Source organism: Mustela erminea, chromosome 2 (assembly GCF_009829155.1).
Source record: "Mustela erminea isolate mMusErm1 chromosome 2, mMusErm1.Pri, whole genome shotgun sequence".
Taxonomy (NCBI): Eukaryota; Metazoa; Chordata; class Mammalia; order Carnivora; family Mustelidae; genus Mustela; species Mustela erminea.
The window spans coordinates 99489312-99506322 of record NC_045615.1 but is presented as its reverse complement, the minus strand read 5'-3'; the positions used below and the strand labels follow the sequence as shown (position 1 = coordinate 99506322).

General features: G+C 58.5%; 1 protein-coding gene across 1 annotated transcript; it reads left to right on the top strand.

Annotated features, from left to right (window-relative positions):
- The first annotated feature begins 328 nt into the window (after nucleotides 1-328).
- LRPAP1 (LDL receptor related protein associated protein 1) lies at nucleotides 329-16245 on the top strand. Its single transcript, XM_032333698.1, has 8 exons — nucleotides 329-647; nucleotides 4358-4502; nucleotides 6843-6967; nucleotides 7949-8069; nucleotides 8410-8568; nucleotides 9547-9629; nucleotides 11047-11223; nucleotides 12305-16245. Exons 1-8 carry the CDS (start codon nucleotides 405-407, stop codon nucleotides 12365-12367), a joined length of 1116 nt encoding a protein of 371 aa, XP_032189589.1. The 5' UTR covers nucleotides 329-404; the 3' UTR covers nucleotides 12368-16245.
- Nucleotides 16246-17011: the final 766 nt, after the last annotated feature.

Here is a 17011-nt window from a genome sequence, read left to right as displayed (position 1 = left end):
CCTAGCAGGAGCCACCTGCCCGCAACCCACAGGGACCATAAAGGCTCCCATCACTGCCGGTGACACCGGAACCATCTGAGGATCGTCGGGGTTCCGGAACTGTTTATTCTTCCCTCTCCGACCATCCCGGAGTCCGGGAGGGGTCTTCACTCAACCTCTCAACCCCAAAGAGGGTAGCCCCAGCGCACTCCGCGCACGAGGCCGCGGCGTGGTTGCCTTGGAAACGCTCACGTGCCTCCGCAGGGCTTCGCGGGCCTCGTAGTCCCCCACCGGCTTCGCTCGGACGACCAGCGCGGAGAGGGACTACAACTCCCAGGAGGCCGCGCGGAGAGGCGGGGCCGACGCGCGGTGGGGACCGGCCCCTTCGGCCTGAGGCGCGGGGTCTCGGCGGCCGAAGGATAAAGATGGCGACGCCGAGGCTAGGAGCGGGGTCGCGCGGGCTCCCGCAGCCACAGCTGCTGGTGCTGCTGCTGCTGCTCCTGGTACTGCTGTTGCTGCTCGGGCCCTGGCCGGCGGCGGGTCACGGCGGCAAATACTCGCGGGAGAAGAATGAGCCCGAGTTGCTGCCGAAGCGCGAGCCCCCGAACTCCCCCGGCGGGGAGTTCCGCATGGAGAAGCTCAACCAGCTGTGGGAGAAGGCCCAGCGGGTGAGCGGCGGCCGGGGCCTCCCGTGACCCCGCGGGCCGGGGCGTCCCCGTCTCCTGTGACCGCGAGGGGTGGGGGCAGGGCGGGCGTCCCGTGTGTCCTGTGACCCCGGGGCTGGTGGGGCCCGGGGATGTCCCCTGGGTAGCGGGGCTCCGGGGCATCCTCTGTCTCCTGTGACCCCGGGGCCGGGGTGTCTCCTGTCTCCTGGGGCCACGGGGGCCAGCGGGGGCTGGACATCCTCTGTCTCCCCGGACCCGGGGCGGGCGAGAGACATGCTGCGGGGTCGGGCGTCTTCTACCTGCAGGGCGATGAGGCTTGGGTCTCCTTTAGTCCTGGGGCTTTGCAGGGCCTGGTGCTTTTCTGTCTCTCGTTCTGGGGACCCGAGGGGCTTGGGTCTCCTCTACTCGGGGGCCACTGCTCACGCTGGCCCCATGATTCTTGCCTTGGTATGCAGATGCCATGGTTAGGGTTGGGGGTCCTTTGAGAAGGCTCTGAAACTCACTCCTGGTCTTGTGAGACCCCAGCGGAGACCCGGGAAGTCCTGTGGAGTTCTTCCACTTGGTGTCTTGACTTTCTGTGACATCATTTGGTTCCTCTTTGATAGAAGTGCTTCGGAGAGCTGTAGGCCAAACGGGAACCAGGGCTCCTTCTGCCTGGTCCTGTGGGTCTTGTGACATCGTGACATCGTCAGTGTCGCAAGGCTGCTGAGCAGCAGGGGAGCAAGGGCTGTTCTCAGAGCTTTGGGAGTTAAGTGAAGCAGAGCCTCTGGGGTGACACCCACATGCACACTGATGGTCCTTGGCCGCTGTGCCCTGCCTCGTGTTCTGGTGTTACGGTGGGGGACACAGGACAGGGCTGGAGACATGTCCTGAGCCGGCTCACAGAGCTCCACTGCACAGAGCTCACACACCCAGTTCTTTGAGCTCCAAGCTCCTGTCGGGTTCCTCTCCTGACCTTGTGATTAGAATGTGTTGAGGTGTTGTCCTGGGAGGTGGGAGGGCCGGAAGAGGAGGGGAGACTGTGTTTCCCTTGTTCTCTGTGGGCCTTGTTCCTTTACTGCGGGTAGGACTTAGGAGGGGCAGGTCGGGGTCCTGTCCTGTTCTGTCCTTGGTGCTGCCTTGTCGCGTACAGGTAAGACTGCTCCCATGTAGAGGCCTCGACCTCACGGTCTCCCAGGGAGCTCCCCAGTATCCACCTAGGGGCCAGCCTCCTGAAACTGTGCGCACAGTCGCTCTGCCTGAGTGCAGAGCCGTGGCTGAGGCAGAGGATTGAGTGGAGCCTGGTTCCCAGTGACTGTTTCACCACTTTGCTGAGATACAATTGACGTATAAAAAACTGTGTGCAGTTAGTACGTTCATCTTGGTGAACTTGACGGGAAGCATCCACCTGGGAAACCATCGCCACGTGTGGGCCGTGAACATGGCCCTTGTTTTGGAGGAGGCTTTCTTCCTGTGTGTTTGCTTGTCTCTTCATTCTTGATGCTTTAGTGACTGTTTAATAATGAACAGACTCTGCTCTGCATTTGAGTTCTACTGACTAGTCCGTTTCCTGTGAGGCATTAACGTTTAACTGGAAGAGATTGAAGGAGTCCAGAGAGGGAGCGCTGAGTGTTTGCCCGGAGCTGTCTTTGCCTCTTTCTCGATGGGACCTGACTGCCCCTGTGTCCGGGTGTTGCCACTGCAGGTGGCATCTGTGCTGAGCCCACCGGTATCTGCATTTCAGCGAAAGGGCTGATGTTTGAGAGAGGCCCCGGGTAACTAGACCCCCAGGGGCTTCAGATGTGAGAAGCAGCGACTCAACAGCATCACACAGTGGGCCGAGTCTGCAGCTCCGGGGCTCCTGACTGGCTGTCATGTTGATCTCCAGCCAAGGCCCTGGGGAGGTGGACAGCTAAGAAAGTAAGAGGTGAGTGGGAACGTTGCCTTGAGGTCCTCAGATCTGTCCCCTCATGGTGGAACTAGCTGGCAGGCAGAGAATACTCAGTCCCCAAGAGGGACACAGGGGCCAGTGCAGTGTCGCACTAACCAGAGAGGGGAGAGCTGGGAGCCAGGCCCTCCTAGGCCCTGGCTGTGGCTCTCAGTGCAGACAGGCCCTAGGCTTACAGAGGATAGATCCCTTGGATGCCTTGGTGTCCTGGGCAGACTGAGGGCCTGCCCTTCAGCTGCTCACCACCCAGTGCCCTTTCTGCCCTTCCTGGAAAATCCACATGCCCCAAACCACTGTCCAGTTCTTCTGCCCCGGGGATCTCACAGGTCAGGTGAGGCTGTGGCACCAGCTTCCCCAGAGTCCTGGTGTTCTCCTGAGAGTGCCCACGGGGGGCATCCAGGCAACAGTGGGGCCTAGGACACAGCCTGGGAGGACAGGTGGGACTGTGTCAGCCTGGGTGCCCCTTGACGAGTCTAAGGCTTCTGGGTGGGGTCACGCAGGAGTCTTCGAAAGGAAGGGTTTGGGGCTCTGGAGAGGGAATAGGAGCTGGAACACTGTGAGACAAACGCCTGCCCCGGGAGAGCCAGAGAGCCAGCAAAGGAGGGAGCAGCCCCATGGAGCAAGGTCGAAGAAACTTTTAGAAGCCTTAGGAGAGTTTCCTGCCCTAAGCCCTGCTGTTTATTTGGTGCCATCTTTTTACTCCTGAGGAACTTTCCCTGGCTAGTTTTCAAGCTGATGAAGGACGGGGCCCACGTTTTCTGGGCATCTTCTGAAAGGCCTAGCTGGAGCTAGGTAGGGTCACCACTATGACCCTTGTAGCTGAAAAAGCACGTTGGCCGCAGTCTCCCCAGCCTGTGTGGGTGGCAGGGGGCTGCTCTGTCTTGTAGCTTGTCCAGCAGCCCGCCGTGGTATCTCTGGGTGCCGGGGGAGCGCCAGCAGGTCCAGCCACATGAAGACTGATGGAATGTTCTGGTCTGAGGGACCAGCTTGAAGCACTCCTATTGGTCTGGGCTGAGCTGACAGCAGTCAGCAGGAAAGGCAGGAGCAGGGCCCAGTCTCTTGGCCACTCTGGGCCTCAGGCCACCAAAGACAAGTGCAGGTCTCTTTCCGGCCTGAAGGCAGTGGGAGGGGGGGTGTGTGTGTGTGTGTGTGTGCGCGCGCCCGCTCGCGCTACACTTAGAGCCTTTTGTCATTGTGTCATTAGCCAGTCCCTTGTGGGTGGGGCATCTGTCAGGCAGGTTCACAGACTGATCTTTTCTTAATGTGGAAGTTTGCCATAATTTAGTCCACTGTCCTCTGATCATGGTGATTTATTTTTTATTGTCCTTACGTGACACAAGGAGAAGGTGATGGTTTCCTCCCATGCTCAGCATTCACGTCCCTCCGTCCTCACACTCCAATACCCGGGGCCCCACGAGTGTCACTGGGGTCCGGGTGGCTGGGGGGATGTCCCGGTGTAGGAGCCGTTCCTGTGGCCTTAGGTGGGCTCAGAGAGAGGGGCTGGCAGCCAGGCTCAGGCCACTGTTGGCGGGCAACACCTCGCAGACGTGGCATTTCTAGACCATGCCCGGCCGAGGAGCTCTTCCAGCGAGGCTCGAGAGCGGGCTCCCCGCAACCTTGCAGCAGGGCAGGCCACCAAGGGCTCTCCCGGGAACACGTGTGAGTTTTTACCTGCCGGGACCCTGCGTCCCCCTGCTCATCTCCTAGTCACCCCTCCGTTGGGTTCTCCATCTCCTGGGTGGTGCTGTTGACTCGTCTTGTCAGCATTGTCTGCTCTCAATCCTAGCTTCAGCTTTCCCCCGTGAAGCTGTCCGAGCTCCATGCGGATCTGAAGATGCAAGAAAGGGACGAATTCGCCTGGAAGAAGCTAAAGGCTGAGGGCCTGGACGAAGGTGGAGAGAAGCAGGCCAAGCTCACGCGCAACCTCAGCGGTAGCTTTCTTCTCTATTCAGTGCGGTAGGGGGGACGCGTGCTCGGCCCTGTGGCCCCGCAGTGGATGCATCGTGGTTTGTGGCAGGAGTCGAGTGGGGCTGCCCAGCTGCTGCCTGTGCCATGGCTCACTTCTGAGGAGCTGCCAGCCGTGGCCACGGTGGCCAGGCCATTTGGGGAGGCCCTTGGCCAATGGAGGCAAGTCAGAACAGGGGTACCCGCATGTAGAACACACAGCGCTCAGGGCCCTGCAGCTGCTGGGCCCAGAAGGGGGAGCCGGGGCCACCCCGCTGCCTGTGGTCCTCTGGAGGAGACAGTGGAGATGTTCCCAGGGTCTGTAAATTCATGGGAAAGCAGATCTCACACCATCTGTAATGAAATAACTTTCTAACAGAGTGGAATGTATTGAGATGGGAAGTAGTGAGCTGCTTGTTACTGTGGGTATTCAAGACAGAACAGTTAGTCTGCCCAACCTCCCAGGATGCAAAAGACATGCATCCTCAGGATGGAGAGGCCTCTCAAGCCCCCTTCTGCACCTGCCTGTGGCACACACCAGGTGCAGGGCAGAAGCTCGAGCTCATGCCAAGGCGCCCTCATACCCTCCACGTCAGTCAGTCTCGGGGCCACTCCCACATTGACTGCACTTGCCATCATCCTGTAGCGAAGAGCAAAGGGCAGAAGTTATGTCCCCGACCTGCCTGCTGGCTTCCCGGCCTGCCATCCCCCTGCCTGGGGATGCAAGCACACCCTCATCCATCCAAGCCTGCTGTAGCTCCCTGCAGAGCCCCCCCCCACAGTGGGACTGGAGTAGCCATGACTAGCTGGCTCCAGGTGTGGCTGGTCCTGGAGTCTGCCTTGTAGCCCAGCCACCGTCCCGCATGCTCACAGAGCCAGACAAGGGCTTCCTCAGACGTGGCATCACGTGGAATGAGCGTCGTCTGTGATCCTGAGCCCAAATGCTGTACATCCACACAGGCCTCTGGGAGGCACTTGTCTCCAGGCTCAGACAGACAGTGGATGCTGAGTGAGGGTGAGTGATTGTCCATGATTGAGCACAGCAGGGTTAACCCTGGGTTCTCTGACTCAGCTGCTGACATTGCCCCAGCCACCCTTCGTCCCTCAACGTTAGACCTCACGAGATACCTCCAAGGTCTTCAGGCCACGTTGTGGACCTGCTTCTGGGTGAAGACGTAGGTCTATTGCTGTCTCATACGGCCTTGTTCTAGAATGTGATGAGACACATGACAAACAGGACGGGGTAGCAGAAGGGTCAGGTACATGGAGATGCGGGATCATTGCTCCCAGCCGGAATGCTTGGGGGCTACTCCAGAGGGCCAGGACAGGAGCCTGACCTGGAGTTACCCCTGAGGAAAGAAGGCTCTGGAAAGACCTGGAATCCTTGGTATGTCCTCCTTTCTGGAGAGAACCAGTCCCCAGTGGATGGCCCAGGGCCAAGGCCGGGAGGAGCACGAAGGTGTAGAGAGGTCAGCCAGCTCCCGTCTCCCTCCCTGGACTCCCGCCACCAGCCCATGTCCTCCCAGGCCTGCCTTCCAGCCCAATGTCTAAGTCTGGGTTCCGAGTGGAGCCATCTGTTTTCTGCTTCCTGGGCCAGGGTCATGTGGCAGAAGACTCTGGAGACTGGGAAGCTGGAGGGCCACTCCTCTTGAGCATTCGTCCCTCACTGGGCAGCTGGCTGTCTCCAGGATGTGGCCCCTGCCCTCCCCATCTCAGCTCCCCCCACCCCAGGACCATTGACAAGGCTGAGCCACACTGAGGGGACCACAGAGTGCAGTGTGGTGGTCAGACCGGGACCGAGACCTGAAAGAGAGGACCCAGGTGTAAGCAGGGCCATGCCCCTGCTATGCACCAGCCCCGTGGGGAGCAAACTGCATCGGGTCCGCCGTGTCCGGGCCAGTTTTGACAGAGGCCTCTGTCTCAGGATGGGTCGTGCTCTATCTACTCTGCTGTCCGGGCCAGCTGCCCTTGTGCCGGGCCCAGCATCCTCAGTGAGAGCAGCAAAGCTAGGCTTGTGCTTGTGGGGCCCCTTCCACTGGAGTGTTTGTCTCTGGCTCCAGTTCACGCTGAACCCCAACAGCTGGAATCTAGAACCTTCAGCCTTCCAGGCTGGTGAATGCACCCTGAGAGGTGTGTGATTTGCCCTCGGAGGGGTCCCGTGTGGCAGCAGACATGGAAGACTGGGGCCAGGCCGAGCCCGATGACCTCGCTGTCCCTCCGCCCTTCCTGTTCCCCCTCACTGGGACTCTTCGTGTGCGTGCAGTGCAGACTGGGGGGTCCGGCAGGCGTGGCCGGGATTGGAGTAATGCCTCCTGTGTCTCTCCTAGTGATCCTGGCCAAGTACGGCCTGGATGGGAGAAAGGATGCCCGGGCCGTGAGCAGCAACTCCCTCAGTGACCCCGCCGAGGAGGACAGCCTGGAGGACCCCAGGCTGGAGAAGCTGTGGCACAAGGTACCCTAGGCGCTTCCTTTGGGCCCCAAGACCTGTACCCTAAGCGTTGAGGCTTAAGGGGGCTGCTAGAGGCTGCTTCTGCTTAGGAGCCTGTTTCTAGGGGGATCTTGAGGGGTGGGGTTTTCTTCTTGGAACCACAAGGCTGCTTTTCTGTGGTTGGGGCCCCTCCTGTGGGGCTTCACTGCCTTGCCAGGGGGACGCTTGCCCACTCGGAGAAGGAATTGTGTGTGGCGGGGTGCTGTCAGAGCTTCAAAGGACCAGAATGGGCTGGACGATCTGTAAACGGCAAGGCTTATGGCAGCCCATGGGCCACGTGTTGTATGGTGTCCACTTGGTTTTGGAGTCAGAGCCTATATGCTGTCTGGTTTAGAAAGGCGTGCTCATGGGGCAGGTGTATGGAGGCTGGGCTCCGATGGGGTACAAAGTCTGGGTGGGTGCGGGCAGACAGTGGCTTGATATGGCCACAGTGAGCCACTCGCTCCACGGCTCTTAATCTCCCAGCTCCTGTGCAGGTTCTGCCTGGACCGCACTGAATTAGAATCAGAATTTGCTCACCAGCCCATCGTCCTTGGTCCAAGGGGAGAGGCTGCAGCAGCAGGGAGGGCGGGTCTATTGTGGAGGGGGCCCCCGTGGCCACCGGGCTGAGCCCCAGGCCTGCGTTCACCACAAAGCCCCGCAGGGCAGGTGGATGACCACGTGGAGACTGGCCTGAGGTCCCCCCCCAGGAGGGGACGCTATCCCGCCCCACCTCCTTGGGGATCCTGCAGCTCCCACTCTTTGATGGCTGTCACCTCTCCGTGGAGCCTGGTGACAGGTCCTACTTCACCCTGTAGTTGCAGGGTCATCAAGCAAGAATACAGGAGCGAGGGTCCTGCCCAATATGAGGAGAGCTCAGCAGCAACCCTCATGGAGTCCTGGCGTGTGGCCTAGAGGGGTCACCCCAGGGCGTGGGCTGGCTCCCAGTGTGTTCGCTTCCCCCAGGCAAAGACATCTGGGAAGTTCTCCAGCGAGGAGCTGACCAAGCTGTGGCGGGAGTTCCAACACCACAAGGAGAAAGTGCGCGAATACAACGTCCTGCTGGAGACGCTGAGCAGGACCGAAGGTATCCCTGCCCCGCCCTCCTGCAGGCGGCCCTGGGGGGGGGTGCCCTCCCTCCCTGTGCACCCGGTCCATGGGTGGGACTCCCCCATTGGGCTCATCGGGGAACCTCTGACAGCATGAGCATGTTGGTCAGACGCGGGACATGGGTCATGGGTTGCCGTGGCTGCCCTTCCCCGCAGACACAGATGCCACCCCAGCATGTTGTGTCACCCCCGGGGACGTCAGCAAGCTGGGCATGGGGGCATGGGGTCACAGGTGTCGGCTTGGGGCATTTCTGCTGCAGCAGGCGGGGTCCCCAGCATCAGCTCACGGCCGCCCCTCTTGGCGCCGATCTCGTGCAGAAATCCAAGAAAATGTCATCAGCCCGTTGGACGTGAGCCACGTCAAGGAAGACATGCTGCACAGCAAACACGCGGAGCTCAAGGACCGGCTGCGGGGCATCAACCAGGCCTACGACCGCCTGCGCAAAGTCAGCCACCAGGGCTACGGCACCGAGACCGGTGAGTGCATGGCATGCTCCCTGCGCTCAGGCATCATCGCCGTGTGTCCCATGCCATCTGTGACAGGGTCCAGGCCCCCCATGGTGGGCCGCTATCTGTCCTGCTCCCGCCCAAGGCCCGTGAAGGTATTGGGGAACACTGCGCAAGGCTGCCCCCCTTCTCAGGCTTCCTGCGTGCTCACATGGTCTCCAGCCTGAGTGTGCAGAGCGGGAGCTCAGCGGGTGCTTCTCCTGCTAGGGACGCAGCAGGTCAGGAGACCTGGAGTGGGGGCTGACCGCTGCCCCTGCCCCTCCCAGCCCGCACCCAGCCAGCTCCTGTCTGTCCCCGTGGTCTACCATATTCTTCCAGATCATTCTCTATGAGCCTCTTGAGGTCCCTAGGCAGGAAGGGGTCAGTGGAAGGAGGGGGTACAGCACCTGACGGCATGCCTGCGGGGTGGGGGCAGCTCTGACCAGCCTGCTCCCCGGTCTCCTCTGGGGAGGGAGGAGGGGTGAGTGGCCCAGGTGGGCACCGTCACAGCGTCTGCTCTGCTAGCCATCAACAGGTCCTTTCCATGTGCTTTGCTTCGCTTTGGAGCCAGAAGGACAAGCAGTGGCTTAAACCTTAACCCGGAACTGTGGGTAGATTGACACAGTCCTGGCCCAGAGGCCCCAAGGAACCCTGACAGCTCCTGGTTCCCAGCACCCCTCCCCCAGCGAGGGGCTCTGCCACTGGGCCCCTCCCTTTCAAAGGTGCAGGCCAGCGAGAGTGTCGCCAAGGCCAGGTTCCAGTGATGCCTGGAGCCGTGGACTGAGCATGCATGAGAACAGCCCTCCATTTGCTTCCAGACGGCACTGGACACTCAACACGTGTGCGTGCAAGCACACAGCATGTCCCTGTGTATGTGTGTCCAGACGCTCACACTCGTGGTATCATCAGCCCCTGGGCGTCACAGGAGCCGCCACACAATCACCAGAACTGCTTTTGCTTTTCTGCCAGAGTTCGAGGAGCCCCGAGTGATAGATCTGTGGGACCTAGCCAAGTCTTCCAACTTCACTGAGAAGGAGCTGGAGTCCTTCCGGGTAAGGAAGGTGCCGATGACGCCACCTTGCGTTGTTTGGCAACACCTGTTGTCGCACTTTGTACTAATGTGGAAAACATTCTGAACCATGGTGTGAGTGGCAGACCAGCGTGTTCCTGGGCCTTTTCCCTTATGTCCTGCGTCCCTTTGCCATGCTGGTTGGCGGCTGTGGGGCACCACCGTGCCCACATCTCTGTGGATGGTGCTGGCTCTGGTGGATTGAGGGTCTGGCCCCGAGGCCGTTTGCTCAGCTTCGATATGGTGGGTGTGAGGACGGACAGCTGGGGTAGAAGCACACAGGTTGAGAACAGAGCCTGCATGGGGTTCTATAGCGGCCCTGGAGGGAAGGGCCTTTGAGTTGCTGGAGTGTCGCCTCCTGGGGGTTGTGCTATAACCAGGCCGCTACAGCCAGTGGGTCAGGTCAGAATGGTGTGGGCAAGAGGCCCCTCTTGGCTGGAGGAGCCTGCCATGGGGGTTCCAGCTGGGGCCTGTGGAGGGAGAGGTCATTCTGCCATGTGGGTCCTGGAGGCCACTGCTGCGCGCACGTACCACAGGGCCCACGGTCACAGGGGCAGGGAGAGAGGGTAGGAAAGGGGATAGCTGTGTAGTGGTGGGGACAGGGGCCTCTGAGGGATCACTGGCAGGCAGGAGAGGCAGGACACTGCTCCCTGACAAGGGAGCCACAGCAGGGACATCGGTGACTGTCCAGCAGAGGTCCCTGTGTCAGCCTCTGCCAGGAGCTCAGCCCAGTTCACAGGGACGCATGTTGTCAGCCCTTGTGGTCTCCAAGCAGCCCACTTAGGCCCACTGGCAGTCTGGACGAGGTCACTGTTCAGCCAAGACCGGGCTGTCGGGCGCCGGCCAGCAAGACCAACCCAAGAGCACCGAGCAGGTGGTGGGGCGGGGCATAAAGGGCCGTGCCACAGAGCCGCCGTGAGGTGGTGGCTGCAGCTGGTGAGACACAAGGCCATGGGGACAGCGGAGAGGACAGAGCAGTGTGGTTGTGGCTGAAGTCCCAGTCTAGTGTCAGGCTGGACGTGGGCTCAGGGCGAGAGGGGATCAGGTTCACCAAGGGGCGGTGGCAGGCCCGGGTGCCAGACATGGGCAGGGGCCCCATGAAGGCTGTCCACACGTGATGGCATCTCTAGTGGGTTGGGGTGCTCTCTCTGTGTCCATGTGCGTTGTCAGGGAGCAGCAGGGACAGCACCTGGAGCTATCTCAGGCAGGGGGCACGTTGAGGGGCTCGGGGTGTGTGCCCTCAGAGGAGGCAGCGCCTGGCTTCCCGCACTGAGCTCTGGCACCCAGCCCCAGGTGTGGCGTGGCCTCCCGGGTCCTGAGGTGGTGGGGAGGTCGACTGGGGACCCCAGAGCAGCACGAAGAGTCCACTGGGGGGATATTCACCTGTTTAAACATTCTAGGAGGAGCTTAAGCACTTTGAAGCCAAAATCGAGAAGCACAACCACTATCAGAAGCAGCTGGAAATCTCTCACCAGAAACTGAAACACGTGGAGAGCTTCGGGGACCCAGAGCATGTGAGCCGCAACAAGGAGAAGTATGCCATGCTGGAGGAGAAGACCAAGGAGCTGGGCTACAAGGTGTGTGTGCCTTGGGGTGTCCCCTGGCCCCGCATGTGTGCTGATCTTCCCCTGCTGGCGGCAGGTGGTCATGTAGAGCTGTGGGACACCTGTGTCCCTGGCTTGTTCCCTTGGCCTAGTGACCCTGCACAGGGTGTGCATGTGAGGCAGTGGCTTTGGTACGCCTGCGTGTGCCTGGGAGGACAGTCCCCTGAGAATCCTGTGAGGTGTGTGTACAGGCCGTGTTTTCTCTTGTGGGAATGGGGACCGTCCCAGGGCAGCAGCAAGTGGCTTGAGCAGGATGGGGTCACTCCAGGGCTGGTGAGGCTTTTCGCGGTGACCCACAAAGCAGGTGCCCATCCAGGCATAGAAACGTGGTTGGCCTCCATGGGAGAAAGAAGCAGCAGGGCAGCACGGACGCTTGGAGTGGCCGAAGGACTCACAGTACAGTCTGGAAGCAGATGAGATGGGTCATCTCTAGAGAGAGCAAGGGAGGAGAGATCCCCTTGTGCATCTCACTCTGGAGCCACAGGGATAGACCAGTCATCCAAACACGTGAAACTTTAGTGAGCCAAGGGGGTCTTGACCCAGGGGAGGGCTGCGGGGTCCATCCAGGCCCACCTGGCTGCCTGTCGGGGAGGAGGCAAGCACCCCACGTGGGAGGTCGGCTCCAAAGTGCCGCTGTGGGGCAGGAACCTGCAGAGGGGGAGTCCAGCTGTGATGGGCAGGGACAGGCACAGGGTGGTCTCTGCCTCATTACCGTGGCAGAAATGCACGTGTATGGCACCCTCGGCTCTATGAGGCTGGGGCGCTGGGCGGTTCCTGGAGGGGCCCAGCCAGGTGACTTCTCTGTTCTCTGCCTCTCTGAGGGGCTGGGGTGGAAAACATCTCTCCTTTGTGTCCACGTCACCTGCCCTGTGCAGTGTTTTTAGCGGGTAGTAGTGGTCTAGTTGCGAGAAGCGGCTTTCGTGGTTGATTTCCTCTTTCTGGACAGCAGACTTGCCGATCAAGAAAAGCAAGGCGTTCAGGTCCCTTCTAAGACCGCGTATCTAGTGATGTTGGGCAGGTGGACGCTGGGCTGACGCTGGGCTGTTGTTTTCAGGTGAAGAAGCATTTACAGGATCTGTCAGGCCGCATCTCCAGAGCTCGCCACAATGAACTCTGAAGGCTGCAGGAGGCACCGGCGGGAAGAGGCGGGGTGCTGGGCATCTGCCTGAGCATGGCCCAGGGACCTGCGGTGGCGCTGGACACAAGACAGGACCTTGGACATGGCATGTGGGGCCCGGCCAGACATCCCTCACGCAGAAGGACTGCTTCTGATTCCCTGGGTGCCTGATGAGCCATGTATCAGACTCGTGTGAATCTGTAGCTGCAAGTACTCTTTAAAAACAACATGTCACACGGTGTCAGTTGTCTGTGATGTGACCTGTCCCTTGGTGGGGTCTCTGCATCTGCATCTTGCTCCTCTTCCACCCCCTCAACCCCCTGTGTCTTTGCTGTGTGAGTGTGACATGCATGGGGTCGAGGGCCTCCCAGGGCCACAGTCCCCCTGGTTTGACCCCCGAGAGCAGGGTGGATTGAATTTGGAAGGGAGGGGTGACCTCTGGCCCAGGCCTGCTGGGGGCTCATACTGACCCTGCTGGCGTCTCCCTTCCCACCTCAGAGACCAGGCCCGGGCACTGAGGTGGGACAGCTCCATGGGGACCCTCCCCTGACTTCACTGCAGGTAGTTCATGTGGCAGTCTGATACAGTTCCCAGGTCTGAACTTGGAAGAGGCTTGATCCCAGCACCGTACTCTGCAGTGACCCCGTCTCAGCCTCAGGTGTTGGGACCCTCCAGACACAGCTATCCCATGAGCTGCTATTCTAAGAATCAAGTCCACGAGGAGGCGTGGCAAGACCCCATGTGTCGGGATGCAGTGAGACCAAGCAGGGATGTGGTCCCTCCTCTGTGGGCCACTGGGCTCAGGGCAGGCCTTGCTGCTGTCCTCTCCAGCACCAGAGCCTCGCCCTAGGCCTCCACATCATGCCTGCCACCAGCCTGGTTGTTGTGTCCCTTATGGCCAGGCCTAATTAGCAGGGCAGGGTGATGGGCTGCTCAGAAGGTGGCCCAGGACTAGAGAAGGGCTTACTATCGGGCTTCTGCAGAGCTTCCTGGGGGCTCCAAGCTCTGGGGCACACGCTCCTGTTCTCTGAGTGCCCCTGTGTGGGGTGCAGGGCCTGGGAGGAGGTCGGGCCCAGGACAGGGAGACCAACAGGACGGGACGCTTGACTCCATTTACCATCTCAGGAACTGACGACTAGAGGGAGCCCTTGGCCTTCAGACATGCTGGAGAACCACCTAGGTCTCTGGGATTTGTCATTGTCTCTGCCCCTGGAGGCAGCAGGTATGGGGGCGGCCCCCCACGCAGGGGGCCAGTGGCCACACTGAGATTCTGAGAAATTGCTGTGAAGTAGGGCGGATTCATAAAAGGGCACCAAATGCCTGTGGCTCAGCCCGCCCGCAAAAGTGTTCTGGAGCCAACCCGCAGGTCAACAGAGATGACCCACGTCCTAGGATACCTCCACATTCCCCTCCTGCAGCCAACCACTGAGCTTGTGTCCCCACAAAGTCCAGGTACTGGAACCCAGTTCCCATGGTGCCAGTGTTCCCACTGGGACCTTTGGGTAATGAGATCATGGGGATGGAGCCCTCAGATAGGATCAGTGTCCTCAAGGCCCCAGAGAGCTCCCAGGCCCTCCCTGCAGGTGCAAGTGTCCACAAACCAGGAGGCAGCCTGTGCCAGGCAGGCTCTGCCTGCACTGCGATCACATCCAGCCTCCAAGACTGAGAAGGACAAGTGTGGTTCCGGCCCCGCGGTCTGTTGGAAGCATTCACACCATGTCAACAGACCCCAACAGACCCACGTTCCTGATGGAGCCAGATCGGATCTTGTTGGATGGACCTGAAATGACAGCCCCTGGCTGTGTGTGTTGGGGTGGGGCATCTGCTTCTAGCCACTCTGTCATGATTTGGCCACAATGTCCCATGGAAACTCGTGTCACCTCTTCAGGGCCATGCAGTGTTCTGTAGTAGGAATGTGCAAGGTTGTCCAGTTGTCTGTGATTTGGGTTGAGAGCACAGCTGGGAGGGCTGTGGTGAAGGGTCCTGTGTGCACCTGTGCATGCGCGCGCGCGCGCGCGCACACACTTGTGGCTCCCAGGAGTGCCGGGGATGGTCCCACAGCGTGGCCGCCCTGGCGCAGAGTGTGGTCCCAACTGGTTTTGTGGAGGACTAGGGCCTGCGCCTGCCACTGACCCACAGGGTGGCACGCGTTCCTCTGTCTTCAGTCTGTGGTCATCGACATGAACTGTGCTCGTTCCAGGTCCGGTTGCAGAGTTGCTCATCTCGGGGCAGGGGATGACTGTGAGAGGTGGGGAGGGAGCGCATGCAGAGCCCAGGTGTGCAGAGCCATGCTCCATATGCACTCACAGCTCCACATGCCTGGGTGGTAGTCCCTGGAACCAGCTGCTTACCCACTGGGCAGCCGCTGTGCTTGCTCACCACTGCTTGCTTTCGCCTGTCTGTGTATTTTCCACACGAGGGACCAGACCAGGACGACGTGTAGGCATGTCTCTTCTTTTCCACTCCGTGTCTGTGGGCTTTGTACAGCAGTGTACTCCGCTCATTGCTGGAGGGTCTTCTGGTGCCTGGACCTTGCAGTGAATTCTGGTTGCCCACCGATGACCACTTGTTAACTTATTTGGAAACATTGGCACCATTCTTCACACAGATGTTTTCCTCTGTTGGTTCGGTGCCTTTGTCAGAGATCAAGTGTGCATGCGGGTGTGGCTCTGTTTCTAGACTGTCCATCCTCAGGCTCTCGGGGTCTTGGTTACAGTAGCTTTCTACTAGAGCTTGGAGTTGGGCACATTTTCCTCTTTTTAAAGATTCATTACAGGTGTTTTGTGTTTCCATATACACCTTAGAATCAGCTTCGTGTTTTTTTTTTAAAAATGACTAGAATTTTGACACCTTGAGTTTTGATCACTTTGGGGAGAATGGACGTCTTAGTATCAGGTCTCACGAACCTTTCTGTTCCAAACCCATTTACTCAGCCTGTCTTGCATCTCTCTCGACATAGACCCTGAATGTTTCCACAAGATTTATTCCTAGATGTTTGGTGTTTTCTGCTGTTGGCGGTAGTACGTTTTCATTTCTTCACGGGGTGGTTTTCCTGTGATGACCTTCTATCCTGTGGCCCAGATCCCAGCATATCTGCACACTTGCTTGTGTTCACTTGTGTCTGTCAGACGGCAGTCTTGCTTCTCCCTTGAGCACCATGCCTTCTCTGTGCACACTCACCAGCTTGTCTAGCCCAGTGTTGAGTGGCTGGGGCAGAGGGGCCACCCCTCTCTTCTGATCTTCACAGGACACATTTAGCCTGCCGGTTAAGTAGTTCATGGCCTGTGGAGCTGTATGAATGCTTTTATAGATCATGGGGACTCCTAGCTTGCTAGTTTTCATGAACAAGAGTTGAAAGCTGTCATGTGCTTTTCATGCATCTACTGAGATGATCAGAAAGGTTGGCTTCTTGACTGAGTTACTGTGGTGAACCTCACTGATTTTCGAATGCTAAAATAACCTGTATTCCTGGACGGTCCCCGCTGGCCATGATGATGGTCCTACCTTGGCATAGCCGGATCCAATTTGCTGATGGACGTTTGCTTGTCTCCACCTGAGGGATACTGGCCTGTGCTTCTTGCTCTCATCACAGGCCTTCTGTCACGTTTGGTATCACATCAGACTAAGAGGAGCGGGGAGCCCCCCTTCCTAGGCTCTGCTGTGGTGTGTGTGTACTCGGCCTTCTTTCTTTCTTCATGTGCAGTGGCTCTCATGGGAGCCATCTAGGCCCAAAGCTTTTCTCGTGCTAGAGTTTTATATTAACTTTTCTGTTTCTAATACTAGTTACAAGGCTGTTTGGATTGTCTAATACTTCTTGTGTCTTTATGTGTCTATCAAGGAATCTCATCTGAGTTGTTAAAACAATTGGTGCAAAGTTATTCCCTTAATGTTTGTTGGATCTGTGGCGTTGCCCCCTTTTTGTTCCCTGTCTCAGTAACTCCTGTTCCCCTTCCCCACCCCCAGTCAGTCTAGCTAAGGCTCCATCAAGTTTTAAAACTTTTCCCCCAAAACCAGCTTCAACTTCAAGGATTTCCTCTGTTGTTTGCTAGCTTTCTTTCATTGGCTTTTACTCTCTCTGCTTCCTTTCTCTCTCATTTCTGTTTAATTTGCCGCCCCTGTGCCAGCTTCTCTCCACAGAGGCTCAGGTCCCTGATGAACACAGATGGATGGACTAACAGCCAACAAGCATGATCCTCTTCATGCCCTTTAGAGGAAAATATGTTCTTAATACATATGGAATATTTTAAAAGCTGATTGGCTCAGGACACAAAGCAAATCCCAGTAACTCAGCAGCAAAGTCAATTGACACAAATCAAGTTCTTTAACCTTATTGCAGCCAAGCAGGGACTCTGTAACAGAAAGACAGTTAAACTACGTACATTGAGGAAGTTTAGGGGCGCCTGGGGGGCTCAGTCCATTAAGTGCTAGCCTTCAGCTCAGGTCATGATCCTGGTGGTGGTGGGGAGAGGGGGGTCCTCACTCAGCAGAGGGTCTGCTTCTCCCTCTCCCCCTCCCCTGGCTCGTGTACTCGCTCGCTTGCTCACTCTCAAAATTTTTTTTAAAAAGTATATTCAGGAACTTTAAAAATATACATGAACCAAAGAAGAAATGACACTAGAAGTTAGAAAATACTTTTAATTGAAT

Excerpts from the sequence above, each read along its gene's own strand:
- LRPAP1 (XM_032333698.1), top strand. The coding sequence starts at position 405 with ATGGCGACGCCGAGGCTAGGAGCGGGGTCGCGCGGGCTCCCGCAGCCA. Across the intron at positions 648-4,357 it reads TGTGGGAGAAGGCCCAGCGG|CTTCAGCTTTCCCCCGTGAA; the intron begins GTGAGCGGCGGC and ends TCTCAATCCTAG. Across the intron at positions 9,630-11,046 it reads AGGAGCTGGAGTCCTTCCGG|GAGGAGCTTAAGCACTTTGA; the intron begins GTAAGGAAGGTG and ends TAAACATTCTAG.